The sequence below is a fragment of the Protopterus annectens genome, chromosome 3.part1 (genome assembly GCF_019279795.1).
Source record: "Protopterus annectens isolate FY-2018-M chromosome 3.part1, PAN1.0, whole genome shotgun sequence".
Classification (NCBI taxonomy): Eukaryota; Metazoa; Chordata; order Ceratodontiformes; family Protopteridae; genus Protopterus; species Protopterus annectens.
Genome location: NC_056732.1, coordinates 327018420 through 327033857, shown reverse-complemented (window position 1 = coordinate 327033857; position 15438 = coordinate 327018420). Strand labels below are relative to the sequence as shown.

The 15438-nt window shown below is 42.7% G+C and overlaps 1 protein-coding gene across 1 annotated transcript in view; it reads left to right on the top strand.

The window, feature by feature from the left end:
• The window catches only part of ANKRD28 (ankyrin repeat domain 28), a gene marked incomplete in the record, with an annotated part of 2819689 nt that overhangs the window by 1998837 nt on the left and 805414 nt on the right, over window positions 1-15438 (top strand). The window contains 1 exon segment of the mRNA XM_044066773.1: window positions 8351-8462. Within this exon segment, the coding sequence (XP_043922708.1) occupies window positions 8351-8462 (112 nt within the window).

Here is a 15438-nt window from a genome sequence, read left to right as displayed (position 1 = left end):
CTCCTGCAGATGAGATGGTAGACCTTCTCTCCAAACATGCATGGAAGGAACCGGATGTAACTAGGCCAATTCCCCTGTAAACCCCAAAAATGTCTAGAGTCAACAAAAGATCATCCTCACAAGAGCAAGAGCCCTGTCTTTGATGGAATGGGGGCGGTGGCAGCCACCAAGAAAGAACTTGGGGAAGAGAATTCCACTGTCCACCAAATAGGGAGTCTTTTGTGTTGGACAAATTCAGATAATGAGCTTATACTTTAGCAGTCTTTGTCATTGGTATGTTGAACTGCCTGGCACTTGTCTTGCATTTTCAGAGAGATTTAACAAAAAAAGATCTTTCCAAATCTGTTTCAAGAGTCCCTGTCTGCTGAACAGGGTAAATCCATAAACTCACAATTGGCTACCCTTCAGTCCTTATCTAATGACTCAGTGTGTCTTATTTCCAGTGCCACAGAAGAAGCTTCTAGAGAAGTGGGCACTGGAATAAACATTGAGAGATTCTTTGATGCAACTTTGTCATTTTCCCAAAACATTTCAGAACATCCTTTGTTAGTGTTAGTTATGGTGAATTAGCACTGTTTTGTCTGAAAGTGAAAGAAATGCTGGCCAGAAGGCAATAAGACCCTGTCTGCATGAGAATCAAGTCTTCTATCCCTCAGAGGACCTTCTCAAGTATTCAAAAGGGTGAGAAGAAACTTTGGCTCCATAAGTCACAAGGGTTTGTTACCAACACTTCTGAAGAGAGAAAGACCCTCCCCCTATGCATCAGTGGGGGACTCTCTAATGGTAGTCATCATCCCCAGGGCAGAGGTGGTCCACAAACCCAAGGCTTTTGGGGTCCCTTCTCCGAAAGGCCCTAGCAATGCTCCAGAACAATTTGGCTTGCTGCTGCTGTCTGGAGACAGTCGAGAAGCACTTATTACTGCACCTGCCTGCTTGGATGTTCATCACTCAAGATGTCTGGATGCAGAGGATAATAACCCAAGGGGCTCTTCATTCCCTTTAAGTCTCCTCCTGTACCTACAAGGAAGCTTCCCAATGTTTCACCCCTGGAAAGGGAAGCAACCACTTCAGCAATAAGAAGTCTTCTGAAGAATCAAGTCATCCAGACTTTCCCACCAGACTAGGGAGGATCTGGATTTTATTCAAGATTCTTGTTGGTACCTAAGAAAAATGGTGACCCAAGGCCAATCTTGGATCTAAGCTATTTGAACAAATTTGTAATACAGATGAAATTCCTGAAGATGATGGTACAATCTATCCTTCTTTTACTAAGGAAGGATGACTGGATGTGCTTGATTGACCTCTAGGTTCCATACTACTACATAAAGATGGATAGACAATCCAGGAAGTTTCTTCACTTCTGGCTGGGAGACGGTCATCTCTGATTCAGAACCCTGCCCCTTTGGTCTCATTGCAACCCTGGGTGTTCACGAAATGCATGGCAATGATTGCAGCTCACCTCTGACTGCAAGGGTTCTGGGTTCCCTCGTCTGGATAACTGGCTCATCACAGACCCCTCTAGGGATGTACTTGTTCAGGCCACGGACTCCTTGCTCCTCCTTTGCTGATCTCCGGGAATTGCAGCAAATACAGTAAAGTCTAAGCTTCAGCCCATTCAGTCCTTGGAATTGATTGGAGCTCTCTTGCATACGAAACTTCAGATTGCCGAGCTCCCTCAAGCCAATATTTCAATGATTCACAAGCAAGCCCTAGTGGTACTCTTGTCGCAAGCCACCAGCAAGACTGATCCTTCATCTCTCTGGTTCCATGGCAGCAGAGATTACACTAATTTCAATGGCCAGATATCACATGAGAGTTCTACAGTGGACCTTGTCGGCCCAGTGGTCTATCAGACATCATCCGAGATTTCCATGTTCTTTCAAGTGTCACTCATGGAGATCTGCAGATCTCTTATCCAGTGGTGGATGGACTCCCAATTGTTTCTCAGGGATGACCTTTTTTTCTACCTTGCAGCTAAGCCACGATGATCGTAGGCAGTTCACACTTGGGGTGGTGGTGGGGGTCATTTCTTGGGAAAGACTGTTCCAAGGCATGTGGTCTGCTACAGAGGCCAGTCTTCACATCAGCATTTTAGATATGGGAGAGCAGTCGTCCTAGTATTGCAGTCTTTCCAGGACTTTCTCCCTTCTGGCGTGATATCGATCTAAACTGACAATGTGCCCAATGGTTTGGTACATCAGTAAACAGGGAGGAACACAATCTTACCAGTTGAGTTGAGAGGCCACGGCCACAAGAATGTGGCAATGGGTGATGTCTTCTTACTGCTTTCTGACAGCAGTGCATATTCTGGGGAAGTCCAGTGTTCTAGCGGACAGGTTGAGCTCCTTCCCTCAATCCAGAAGTAGTAGGTCGACCATGCTGCAAACTTTTTTACATCCCCCACAACACCAAACGCAGCAGGTACTTTGCTCTGATCCCCCAGAAGGAGGGAGTCACCAAGGGATGCTGTGTTCCACAGCTAGCCTTTTGGACTCCTTTACACATTTTCCCCAGCTCCTCTAGTAGCCAAATTCCTGCAGAAAGCATTGGCAAGGAAGGCCACAGTAATCCTGCTGGCCCCTAATTGGCCTTGACAGGTGTGGTTTCCCTTTCTCTGGCCTCATCTCATGCACCCTCGCATGGTGTTGGACTCTGCTTTAGATCTCCTGTCTCACCTATTGGGATCACCACACTTGGACATCCAACCCCTCAAACTAACTGGCATGGCTTCTCCAATTCCTATGATGATGGCCAGGCATTCTAGGTAATCTCTGTCATCCACATATTGACCTAGGAAGATCTACAAGAGTTAAGTGGGAGAGGTTTTCTATCTGTCCCTCCAACAAAATCTTAGACCCCTTTTCAGCTTCTCTCCTGCCCTTACTGGAATTCCTAGTGTTTCTCTTTCATGAATGAGCCATCTGCTCCTCTATCAAAGTGCAGCTTGCTGCTATATCAGGGAATATAACATCCTGACTGCATCCCTTAGACTCTCCAAAGCCTTTCTTAGAGATGCCTTTCTTATTTGGCCTCCACTCAGGGAGCCAGATCCTCTGTGGGTCATTACTATTCTTTTCCAGGCTTTGACTGCCCCCCACACACACACACACACACACACACACACACACACACACACACACACCCATTTTGAGCCTGCGACCAAAGTTGATTTTAAGTTCTTGTCATGGAAAACTCTTATTTTTGGTGGTCATCACCTCTGCTAGGAGAATTTCAGAGATCCAACCATTACCTACAACCCCCTCACCCCACTTGATCTTCCGCAAAGATAAGGTATCCTTAAAAACTAATCCATCTTTTCGTCCTAAAGTGGCTTCTGAGTCATCCATGTATCAGTCTATCAACCTTCCAGTATTCTTTCCAGATTTCTTCAATGTGAGAGCATACATGCTACACTTGGTGGATGTACTCCATCAGGTAAATTTTTATTTGCATAGAACTAAAGCATTCAGAAAGATTTGTCAAAAGGGGATTATGGGTAAGGGGAGGAACATGAACATTGGAATTGAAGCTTGAGTGACTGAAGTCAGATCTCATACAGATTCAAAGACCCATACGTTGAGGAAGGATGGAATTGGACAACACAGATCCATTGTTATAGCAAGTACGTAACTTTAATTTCACTTTTCCTCAGATGTTTGCTACATTTAGTGATGTTTTTTGCCTGGAAGAAGTCAGGAACTACCCCAGAGCTAGGCTGGGTGTATGTCATTATAGAGCAAGACATGGCTAGTTCTGTGGCTAATCACCCTCTCTTACCAGCCTTGAAACATGTTTGTAAAGTTGCCTGCAGGACATTCGTATGTATTGCAGTAGTGCTTAAAAGGCTCAGAGAAAATGTATGTTTTTTTTCTCTGGTGTGTGACAGCTGTGGTCTTCCCAGCTCCCTGCTCAAATAAAAAGTCCTTGACTTCATCTAATCCAAGGCCCCTGATAAAGAGGGAAATGTTAGATCTCCAGGGAAAAAGTATGTCTCAGTCTAAGTAATCTAGCCTTTAGAATATTAAATTATCAAGGTTTTACGTGGAAATTTATTTTACAGAGTACTTACAGTTTGGATGATTTTGCTGCAGCCTTACTTGCAAAGCTAAAAAAGTCTTACATGAATGAAGTTGTTTTTAATTTAACTCGGGTTTCAAAACATGCTTTGAGAAGTGTGCTCGAATGTGCAGATACAGTCTCGAGAAATGCTGCTTCTGTTGCATTAAGTATATGCTTCTTTATGTAATCAGAACTTCTGATTTAAAATCCGAAATTTTGAATGCACCTTGAAGGTTTTAATTGGTGTTTAGGTCCTTTGTTATACAGTTTCTCAAAAAGTTGGATGATGGAGACAAATTAATGCTTGGGGTATCTGGGTTATTTCATGTACCTAAGTTCTCCCCAAACAGGACAAAAAAAATTCCAGCCAAACAAAATTCAGGTATCCAAAAGAAAATGGTAGGAGGATAATTCTTCGAAAACAAACGAGGGGTTCCTTTCTGATGAAGGATCAACCCCTGCAAAGGAATGATTATGCCAAGTCACAGAGTACCCTTACCCCCCACTTCCCTGCCCTTCCTTCTCTTCCTCCTACCTCCAGGTGAACTATTTCTGTCTCTCAACATGGCATCCTGGTCACAAATAGTCTCAGACAAATGGGTTCTGAGAATAATTCAGAGAGAATACACTTGACAGTGGATAGAAAATCCTCTCCCTTTCAAAGGAATTTCCCACACCCACCAGACCAGACAGAGCTGTTTCTTCCAGTGCTTCATCATTTGGTGGAAACAGGTGTCATTCAACTAGTGTCTGTGATACATAAAGCAAAGGATTTTACTCCAGAATCTTTTTGGTACCAGAAAAAGAAGCACTGCTGGAGAGATGTTTTCTTCTTAAATGTCTTTGTAAAAGTTTAGAAATTCAAAATGATCACCTTACAGATGGTCTTAGCATTGCTTCCATACCACTGTTTCATGCTGACTCTAGATCTCAAGGACGCTTATTGTATTTGTATTACTCCCACTTTCAGGAAACTTTGGAGATTTGTGCATCTGGCTTAGTTTTCTGCATTACTCTCTGAGCTCTCTTCTGCACCTCTTGACTTTACAAAGTGTCTGGCCTGAGTGGATGCCTATTTTAGAACCATCAGCATCTACGTTTTTCCTTATTTAGACCACTTGCTGATTTCTGCAGGTTCTTGTAATCCTTAGACAAGGTTGCATCCTTCCTTTCTCACCTGAGCTTCAAATTGAACCTTCAGAAGTCCTTCCTCACACCAGCTCGATAAATTGTTTTTCTGGGGTGTTGGATAAACACAGTAAAAAGGATGACCTTCCTGCCAGAAGAAAAAGTTATAACTTACCAGAGCATTTTCATGGATTTCTTTCTTCTAGACATAGCCCCAGCAAGAGAGTTTCTCAAAATTCTATGCCTCATGGCATCTATTATCCTCATGATACCACTAACCAGACTACACATGAGAAAAATGTAGTGGTACCTGAAGAACTGTTGGACCTAGTATCTTCATCCCTTGGATTTTCAGGTACTGGTACTAGAATTTGTAAAGCAGGAATTGCGGTGGTGGGAGGGATCAGCTATCTCTAAATCTAGGACTCCCTTTCTGTCTTCAAACCCCAGTCTAATCTGTCCATATGGACTTTTTAGATTTTGCATAGGGAGCAGAGTCCTTTGGAGTTCAAGTGCAAGACTTATGGCGTCCTCAGGACATGCCAAAGTACATAAATGTAAAATATGTTGGCAGTGATTCATGCCTTAAGTCACTGTCAACAGTACATTGATTTGGTTTCTGTTTAAGCGAGGGATACAAGGTCATACCATCTTTGCCAGTTGGCAGTGCTAGCCTGGGAGTTGGCTGTGCAGCATTCTGTGACTCTTTGGGCCTCTTACATTCCATCAGAGCAAAACAGTGGTATAGAGACTAAGCAAATCCTGGACCGACCCTCACAAGTGGAAGGTACCATATTGAGGTATTCCAGGACTTGGTCCAGATATGGGGAGCACCAAATATAGGTCTGTTCACCTCTTTTCAAAACCAGATAAGTGAAGAAATTCTGTTCAAGACTTCCTTGCAGCTGTGCTGGAAGAAGGATGCTGGATCATTCCCATGTTCGGGAATGTTTCTATACGCATTTCTGCTCTTTCCAATGATTCCCAAGGTTCTTCTACTGATTCAGAAAGAATTAATAAAGATCATTGTGTTAACCCCCTTTTGACCCAGGTGAAGTTGGTTTTCCCTTTTAATGGAATTTGCCAGCAGCAATTACCAAAAACTTTTCACAGGCTGGATCTGCTCGCACAGCATCAGGGGCAAATGGGACAACCCCAGCGTAGAGCAATTGCAACTGACAGCTTGGATGATTCTGTTTTGATACCTTTTAGGCATTTGCTCCGTGAGGATGTGCAACAGTATTTAATGAGGCAGGAAAACTTGCAAAAAGAAATGCTTTCATTCAGAAGTGGAAGTGGTTTTCTAAGTGGTGCCCAGCCAACAGCAGAATTCCCAAAAGGGTTTTGACCCCTTCTAGTTTTGAAATATTTGTGTGAACTACTTGGATGGTTTGTCGCATGCTTCTATCAAAGTACATCTTGTGGCCATCTCAGATTGTCTGCCCATGAATCCCCCTCTCATCTCTTTATGTAGTTAAACATTTTGTGAAAGGAGTGTTGTATGTGAGACCCTTTGAAGGCAAATTCCTTTTCCATGGGATCTCAACATTTTTCTTGAAAAATTGACCTTAACTCCTTTAGAACCTGCTTCTCAGGCTAATTTATGGTTCATTACTTGAAGACTGTTTCGGTGGTACAGCGGTAGCATTGTTGCCTCACAGCAAGAGGTTCTCTTGTTCGATTCACTGCTGGAGTGCCTTCTGTGTGGAGTCTGCATGTCCTCCCCGCGGTGGAGTGGCCTCCGAAAGACATGCGTGAATGGGCATGCCTTCGCTGAAGGTTGGCCGTCGGGCTGGCAACTCGGCACCATAAAAAATCTACTGCCAATCATTAGCAGACCGGAGTTCCGCTGTGGCAACCCCTAACCGGGAAAAGCCAAAAAGACAAACAACAACTTGAAGACTGTTTTATTCATTGCTCTGACATCTGCAAGGCGAGTCTCTAAATTGCAGACCCTCATGGTGGGCCAATCCTATCTGATTTTTCACAAGGATAGGGTTGAGTTATGCACTAATCAATAATTCATATATAAAGTTTTCTGAATTTACTTTGAATGGAGCCATTAATATCCCAGTGGTGGATTCTGATCCAGAAAACATAGGATAAATGATTCATGCATACCTTGGACACACAGAGGCAGCTCATGAGCTGCCTTGACGGAACAAAGCCCTTAATTAATGTTAAACAGCTATCTTTCTCCTGTATGGTGGCTAAGTAAGGTCAGCCTGTCTCTAAGCAAACTATTGCATGGTGATTGTCTTCTTTTGTTTTCTGTCGCTCTCACCATGGTAAATCTCTTCATGGCAAGGTTAAGGCTCACTTGGCTAGGGCATTATCCTCTCTGATGGAATATTTGAAAGAGACGAGCTTTAGAAGCATTCCAGAGGAAGCAGACTTTGGTCTTCTGTTCATACCTTCACAAAACACTACAAACTGGATTCCTTTTCAAGGTCCAGAATAGGCTTTGCTAAGATCATTCTCCAGGGGTTACTGGATCCTTATCCTTCCACCTGCCAGGTAGGGTAAGCTTTGGGAATCTACCCAGTTGCCACTGAGGCAGTGGGAAGGATGAACATAGTACAGTTGTGCAAGTCCTGCAGTTGATGTTTGAATTCCTCACTGCCTCAGTGGCAGCACCCACCTGTCATCCTTCAGATTGTTCAAAGTTAAGGTGAATTTTAGCTTTAATTTGGTGGTTGTTGGATTTGGTTTTTATATGGTATTGTGATTGGCTGCAAATTTACTCTTGCTAGAGGATTCTAGCTTCAGGTGCTTGCCTCTCTTTTGTGGAAGTGAAAAAGCCTGAACAGTCACTTCACGTGACAACTGTAGGCCTCTCAGGATATAATCAGCTGGAGGGAGGGGAGTCTGAACTTTTGAAAACTGGTCAGTACTGGGTTACCTTGGCAGGTGATCCAGAAATGCTGTTGAGGCAGTAAGGAATTTGAAGATCTACTGTTTGCATTTTTCCTTGTCTGTGACTTTAATGCTAAGGACAACTATACAGAGGTATTTCTTGTACATTTTACCAAATTGCAGCACTGCACTAGATACTGAATGGTATATGCTTAGTTTGGTATTGCCCTTGTTTAGATTTGTATGCAGATTACTAAGAAAAGCAAGGCCACCTTCTTTATTATTTTTTTACTTTTATTAATTACAGGTGCCTGGAATATCTACTTCGAAATGATGCAAATCCAGGGATTCGAGACAAGCAGGGCTATAATGCAGTGCATTATGCTGCTGCAAATGGTCATCGTTTATGCCTTGAACTAGTAAGTAAATGTGCTCTCTTCAGTGTTCAGACGGATTGCAGTTTGTGGATTGGTTTCCTTAGGAGTTTCCTGTGCACACAAGTGCTTTCCAGTTTGAATATTTTTTTGTTGTGTTGCCAGCTGCACATCATTGTGTCAGTAACTAAAGAGAGAGAATTCTAGATTAGAATGACATTACCCATGATAACTGTCTTATTATGATAGGTGCGCCCTACAACAGAAGTGTCAGGACTACAGCAGTTTAAATTTGAGCATGCAGCCATGTTAATGGGTCCTGTTTGTAAGCTGCAAAGAGATTTTGCCCGTTGCTGCCTCGTATCTTGATCAACAAGAAGTAAGTGGCCCATAAAGAATCAGCCCATCAATTAATGGAAAGTAACAAGTATCACCATTTAAAGATAAAAACCAAAAGGACCCAATGAGGAGGCTGTAGTTTCCAGTTTAAAAACAGTTTTAATCCACAGAAAGGAAGCATAAGTGCTTTCATAGGTACAAATCTCACTTCTTCAGATGCTAACAACTATTCAAATAAAAATGGTTTAAATACACATACAAGGTCACCTGAGATAATTATATAGTGACATCACCTTAAAGCTATACTCATATTAAAACATTCAAAACAAAACTACTTGCATATACTTTCCTAGATGTCAGCTTAACATTTAAATAAAATACATGAACTTTAAAAAACATGTAAATGTTGCAAAAAATTTTATAAAACATAATTACCTACTATATTTACCTATTGCTCATATTTTCACCTAATAAAGGGTCTTTTCTTTAATAGAGGTTTAAGGGGAACATACTCATTCATTCCAAAATAAACATTAGCTCTCAACCTTACTATCCATTCTCCTCCTAAATTTTCTATGACATTTCGTATGTCCCCACCCCTAATACTCTCAGATGCCCTACTAATAACTAAAAACTTAAATGTATGTTCAGAATCAGTTTCATTCACATGTTTTGCTAAAGCACTTAAATTATCCTTCTTATTAATGTGATAACGATGCTCCCTGATTCTATCTTTTAAGCACCTATCAGTTTTCCTTACATAAAACTTTTTACATTTTAAGCAATGTGCTAAGTAAACAACATGTTTGGTTTCACAGATAGCATACAAACAAAAATTATATATTTTATGTTGGTGAGGGTGTGTAAACTGTGCACATGTGTCTATGAACGTGCAGAATGAGCAATATCCACATAGTCTAGTACCAGCTCTTGTTGGGGTTCTAGCATTGTGTTTTGGATAACAGTCTCCTTTTCAGGGAAATATTGTTCTTAAACAAACATTTTGGTTCCACATCTATCATCTCCTTAATTTCATTATCATTAGTTAAAATTCACCAGTATTTCTTTACAGTATCCATATACACATCTACATCTGAAGAATGCTCTAAAGGTACTCTCGAATTAGTAGAACTTGACTTACTATTTGGAAATTCTTTCCTGTTTTCTGAGAAGTAAGCTTTAGCATTAGACTGTCTTAAATTTGCCACCTGTTGGCTATTATGGTCCAAGAACGATTCAGTGTACCCTCTGGTCATCAAATCATTTTTGACTACGTCAGTTCGTTTTTGAAAATCATCATCACACATGTTCAGCCTAGAGGCGTTATAAACTTGATTCTTGACCACATTTTTAAAAATATGCAGTGGATGCATACAATTCTTGGACAGAATGTAGTTCACATGACAAACTTTTTTATATTGATTGGTATAGATTTCTTTACTATTCTCAACTACTATTGACACATCTAGGAAATTAATGTTGTCTTCCGAATGTATTGTTGTAAATTTCGAATAAGAAGTACTACTGTTGACGTACTCTTCAAATCTCCATAACTCATCATATGTGCTCCCCCATAACATAAAAAGGTCATCTACAAACCTCCTCATGAACAATATTTTGTCCTTAAATGGTCCCTGTAAAATAAATTGTTTCCCATATAACCATCACTGCATTTGTGTAGATATTAGCACATGAAGTGCCCATAGCTACGCCATTGCATTGCCAAAACGCATCTTTATCAAAAATAAAAACATTGTTGTACTAAACCAACTTAGTCAATTCCACCAACACATGTATATGTCTCTCTTCGGTACTGGAGTATTCCCTGATGAATCTCTCTAAACTTCTCAGACCCAACTCATTAGGTATCACCGTGAAGAGGGGCACAACGTCCATCGTCACTAATATGAATGTCTCATCCTTCCTTTTATTGTGCACATAGGCATACAAATCTTTTAAAAAATGCTCTGTATCTCTCAGAACTTGGCAAATGTTGTTCAGCATTGGCCTCAGATGTTTCTCTCTCTCATATATATATATATATATATATATATATATATATATATATATATATATATATGTATGGAGATCGTTTCTGTACACCATCTCCTCCCTGACACTATCGGCCTCAAAGGTGGATTCATTTTGTCTTTATGTAGCTTCGGTAATCCCTGTAAGACGGGAATTTCAGGATGCTGTATAACAAAATATTCAAACAGTCCCTTAGTTGTATAGTAATTTTTCATAAGTTGACATAAACGTTGTTTAACATATTCAGTCATGTAAGATGCTTAATTTCTTATAGAAACCATCAGTCTCTAACATGTTAAGCATTTCATGTGTGTACCCCTCTGCATCCAAAATCACTGTCGGCCCGCCTTTATCAGCAGGACGTATAATTATGTCTGTGTTTTCTTGCAGTTCTTTTCAAGGCATTTTGTTCATCCTTAGTTAAATTAAAATTGCTTCTTTTAGGTCTACATTTTTTATCATCTGACATTTGTAATTTATAAATTTCCTCAATACGCATACTTTCAAAAGCATTTATCAATGGATTTGTCATCGGAATGAATGTACTTGGTTTCTTAAACATATTCGCTTGTTCATCCATGCCCTTAAACATAATTTTTAACGTTAAATTTCTAGCAAATAGTTTAATATCAAAAATAACTTTAGTATAATTAGAGTACCTGCTGGGTATAAACAATAGTCCTTTCTGCAAAACTTTAAGTTCATTCTCAGAGAAGATATAACTGGATAAATTCCAGACTATTTTATCATCTGATGAAAAGCCTTCTTTATATTGCCCGAGCCTGCTCGCTCCTCCTCGAGTTTTCTTTTCTGCCTGCTTCGACTCCTTCCCTTTGTAAAGGAATTGAGTTGTTGTGCCTTCCCTGGCAGGGAAAAAGAGAGTTTGTGCAGACCTAAAGGGACCGATGCATCCAGTACAGACGATAAAGCTTTTAAACTCGCTGCTTCTTGTGCCTGATGTACTTGTGCCGTGACCTGTATGGTTTTATGTCTCGCTCCTAAAGCTCTTTAATTACCATGTAATTCCTGTAAGTTAGTCGACATTGACTCCGCCTCTAATGATGTCATGGAATCGCTCGCAATCTTCTGTAATAAAGCCCCTTCCAGTCTCTTATCTATAGAGGCATTCTCTCTGTTCAGTTGCTCATTTCCTATCACCATTTATTATCAAGCTGAAAAAGTTCCATAATTATTTTCATTGATAAAAGAAGGGCATCTGCATGTTCTGGTAGTCTGAGGCATTTGTGAAAGAACATGATGGGATATAGTCATACTTATATGTACACAATTACTTAAGGCATTAGGACACCATAGTGAAATGACTTTTCCTAACTGATAAAAGATCAAATGCACATTACATCAGATACCTGCATAGTAAATGTAGTAATGCAGATATGACTTTTTTTTTGTTTTGTTTTTAACTGACTTGAGGAAAACAGACAATCTGAAGTAGTAGGCTTCATTTGATCATCAATCTGTGGGCATTGGGATCCGGATCGGATCCGAGACAGCAGCTTCACCAGCATCTGATCCAAGGTCCAAGCTCCTCCCCTTGCCCATAATATCCCTCCATCTCCTTCCTTCCCTCAGATCTCATTTGCCGCGGCTTGCTGAGCATCATGGTCTTAGAACTCCAGGTGTGGTGAGTTGTCTTAGTGATAGTTATGGGAGTTTGTGTTTTTGTGGTAGTGTTAGGTAGGTTTTCTTCCCTCACATTTACCTCCCCTTTCTCTGTTATGTCATGTAAAAAAAAAAAAAGTTTATTTTTAGTCAGGGTAGTGCCTTCCTCACCCTCCTCGTTCGTTAGCTTGTGTGTGGTCGGTAAGTTAGGGCCTTCTGCCTCGTGATGGCGGATCAACAGAAGCCGATTTTTAGGAAGTGCACAGAATGTGGCCACAAGTTGTCTCCAGCTGATGGCCACACTCTGTGTGTGGCTTGTTTGGGGGTCCCCTATCTTGCTACTGCCTGCATTTGTGCTGGGTTTAACCACAGGGCCCTGGAAGATCATAGGGCTAAATTAGTTTTTAAGGGACTTCTCCCTGCTATGGAGGCTGCTGTCTCCGCTTCAACTATGGTCACGGCTGTGACTGCATCTTCTTCTGCTACTGTTTCTTCCCCTCCCTCCTAGTCCAGAACTCAACCTCCTGCCAAGCGGGCTGTAGAAAGGGTGCACAGGAAAGATAAAGACAAAGGGAGGAAGAGATCTCCAGACTGGTCGGATCCAGTGGGTCTTCCTCAAAAGCAACAGGTGATGTCCAGGCCTAGTACTCCATGGCCCCACTCGCCCAGATTCTCACTGGAGTCAGAGGAGCCTAGACCTTCTAAGGCCACTGCACATACTCTCCTGGTTGGCGTTGGTGGCCTTGTAGCGTTCCACCAGAAGTTTGTCTGAGGCAGACATGGACAAAATGATGCAAAGGTTTATTCGCACCCAGATTCAGATGGGGGTCTTGACAGCCCCCTCTCCCTCTGGAGGGAGGAGCTCGCTTCCCTTTTTCACCCCGATAACTCCTCCTCCGATCTGACCCCTAGTATCAGAGTTTCTGGATCCTGCAGACCGACCTAGTTGGAACAAGGGGTCCCCAGTAGATGCTATGGTGGTAGCAGCCACCACCAAGAAAGAACTAGCTCAGGAAAGTTCTACGGTCCATCCCCACGACCGAGAGTCCAGGACGATGGATCGTCTAGGAACGCAGCGTATGCTTCAGCCACCTTTTCCATAAGGGCGCTGAATTATTTGGCCCACATCACTTGACTGCAGTGCGACCTTGTCAAGGAGCTAACTGAGTTGCCTCCGGAGTCCATGTCAACGGAGGATAGATGCATATTCTCCGCATGAATGGCCACTCTCAAAGCGGTTTCTAATATGTCCATGTGCCTCCTTTCGGAAGACACTGAAGGAGCGGCAAGGGTGGCCAGGTCCACCGTTGCCATTAGGCGACACGCCTGGCTCCAGCTATATCAGTTCACGGAACCCTTTAAGGCATCTTTCGCGAATGCCCCTTATGATGGTTCTTCCTTGTTTGGGAAGACTGTTCGTGAGACGTTGGTCCAAAGTGAAAAAGATGGGAACACACTGTCTGGCGTTGGGATACGCCTCTCTAACCCTCAAAGATCCTTTTCCAGGAATCAGCTGGGGGAAAAGAAAATGTGGTTCTGAAAGTGGACTCCTCTTCCCCCAGAGGCGGGGGGCAGACAGTTGCTGGCACAGAGGCGGGGGGGGTCCAAGAAATTTTGGGTCTCTATAACAGTTCTCGGACAGGCCCGTGCAGCAGCCCTGAGGGGTTTCCCGACTGCTCTATTCTGGAGGCAGTCGGGATCATCTTTCACTGCACCTGATGGCATGGGAGTCCTTGTCAACAGACCCGTTGGGTGGTTCAGATCATATCCGGAGGTTATACCATCCCATTTGTGGTTCCACCCATTCCCCCAAAACATTTCCTAGACGTATCACCCGCACAAAGGGAGGCAGCAGCTTTTGAAATAGAAAAGCTGCTAAGGAAACAAATAGTCTATCCCGTTCCCCGAGGTCAGTCCGGATCGGGTGTCTATTCCAGATTCTTTTTGGTGCAGTAAAAGATGGGGGACATAAGGCTTATTCTGGATCCTTCCACCCTAAACCTGTCAGTTGCCAAAGAGAAGTTCCTGATGGTTACTTTACAGTCCATCCTGCCTTTCCTGCAGGAGAATGACTGGATCTGCTCAATAGATCTCCAAGATGCATACTGTCATATAAAGATGCACAGACTCTCCAGGAGGTTCCACTGCTTTTTGGCTAGGGGGCCAATCATTATCAGTTTCAAGCTCTACCCTTTGGTCTCACCACAGCCCTCAGGGTGTTCACCAAGGTCATGGCATTAAGTAGCGGCTCACCTGTGACTTCAGGGGATACATGTCTTTCCATACCTGTACGATTGGCTCCTTGCTGCTCCCACCAGGCATCTACTTTGTCAGGCCAGAGACTATTTACTGAAACTGTCAGACTTTCTGGGAATTACGATCAATGCATCCAAGTCTTCTCTAAACCCAGTTCAGGTCTTAGACTACATTGGAGCAAGGATAGATACATTGCAAACCAAGGTTTTTCTAACTCCGGAAAGAGTTTGAAGCTTATGGCTCCATGTGTCTGTGATCTTTCAGTCTCGGCTTCCTTCAGCCAAGGTGGTATTATGAGCCCTAGGTTCCATGGTAGCCACCATTACTCTCCTTTACTGTGCTCGCCTGCATATGCAGGTACTACAGTGGACTCTAGCGGTCCAATGGTCATCATTAGATCTGCAGTTGATGCATCCTATTCATATAAGCAACGCTTGCAGAAGTCCCTCCTCTGGTGGACACACCACTCAGAACTAGTCAAGGGACGAACATTTATTGCAGCCCCTCCCCAAGCTACGGAGACCACGGATGCCTCCCAACTAGGGTGGGGGAGGCATAACTCGGGCAGGACAGTCCAAGGCACGTGGTCCCTGAATGAGACCAACTTGCATATCAGTGTTCTAGAGATGAGGGTGGTCCTGTTAGCGTTGCATGCCCTTCGTGCCTTTCTTCCCCTGGGAACCATTGCAGTTCGGACAGACATGTCAGTGGTCTGGTACATGAACAAGCAGGGAGGACCCAGATCTTATCCCCTTTGTTGCGAGGCCATGAGAGT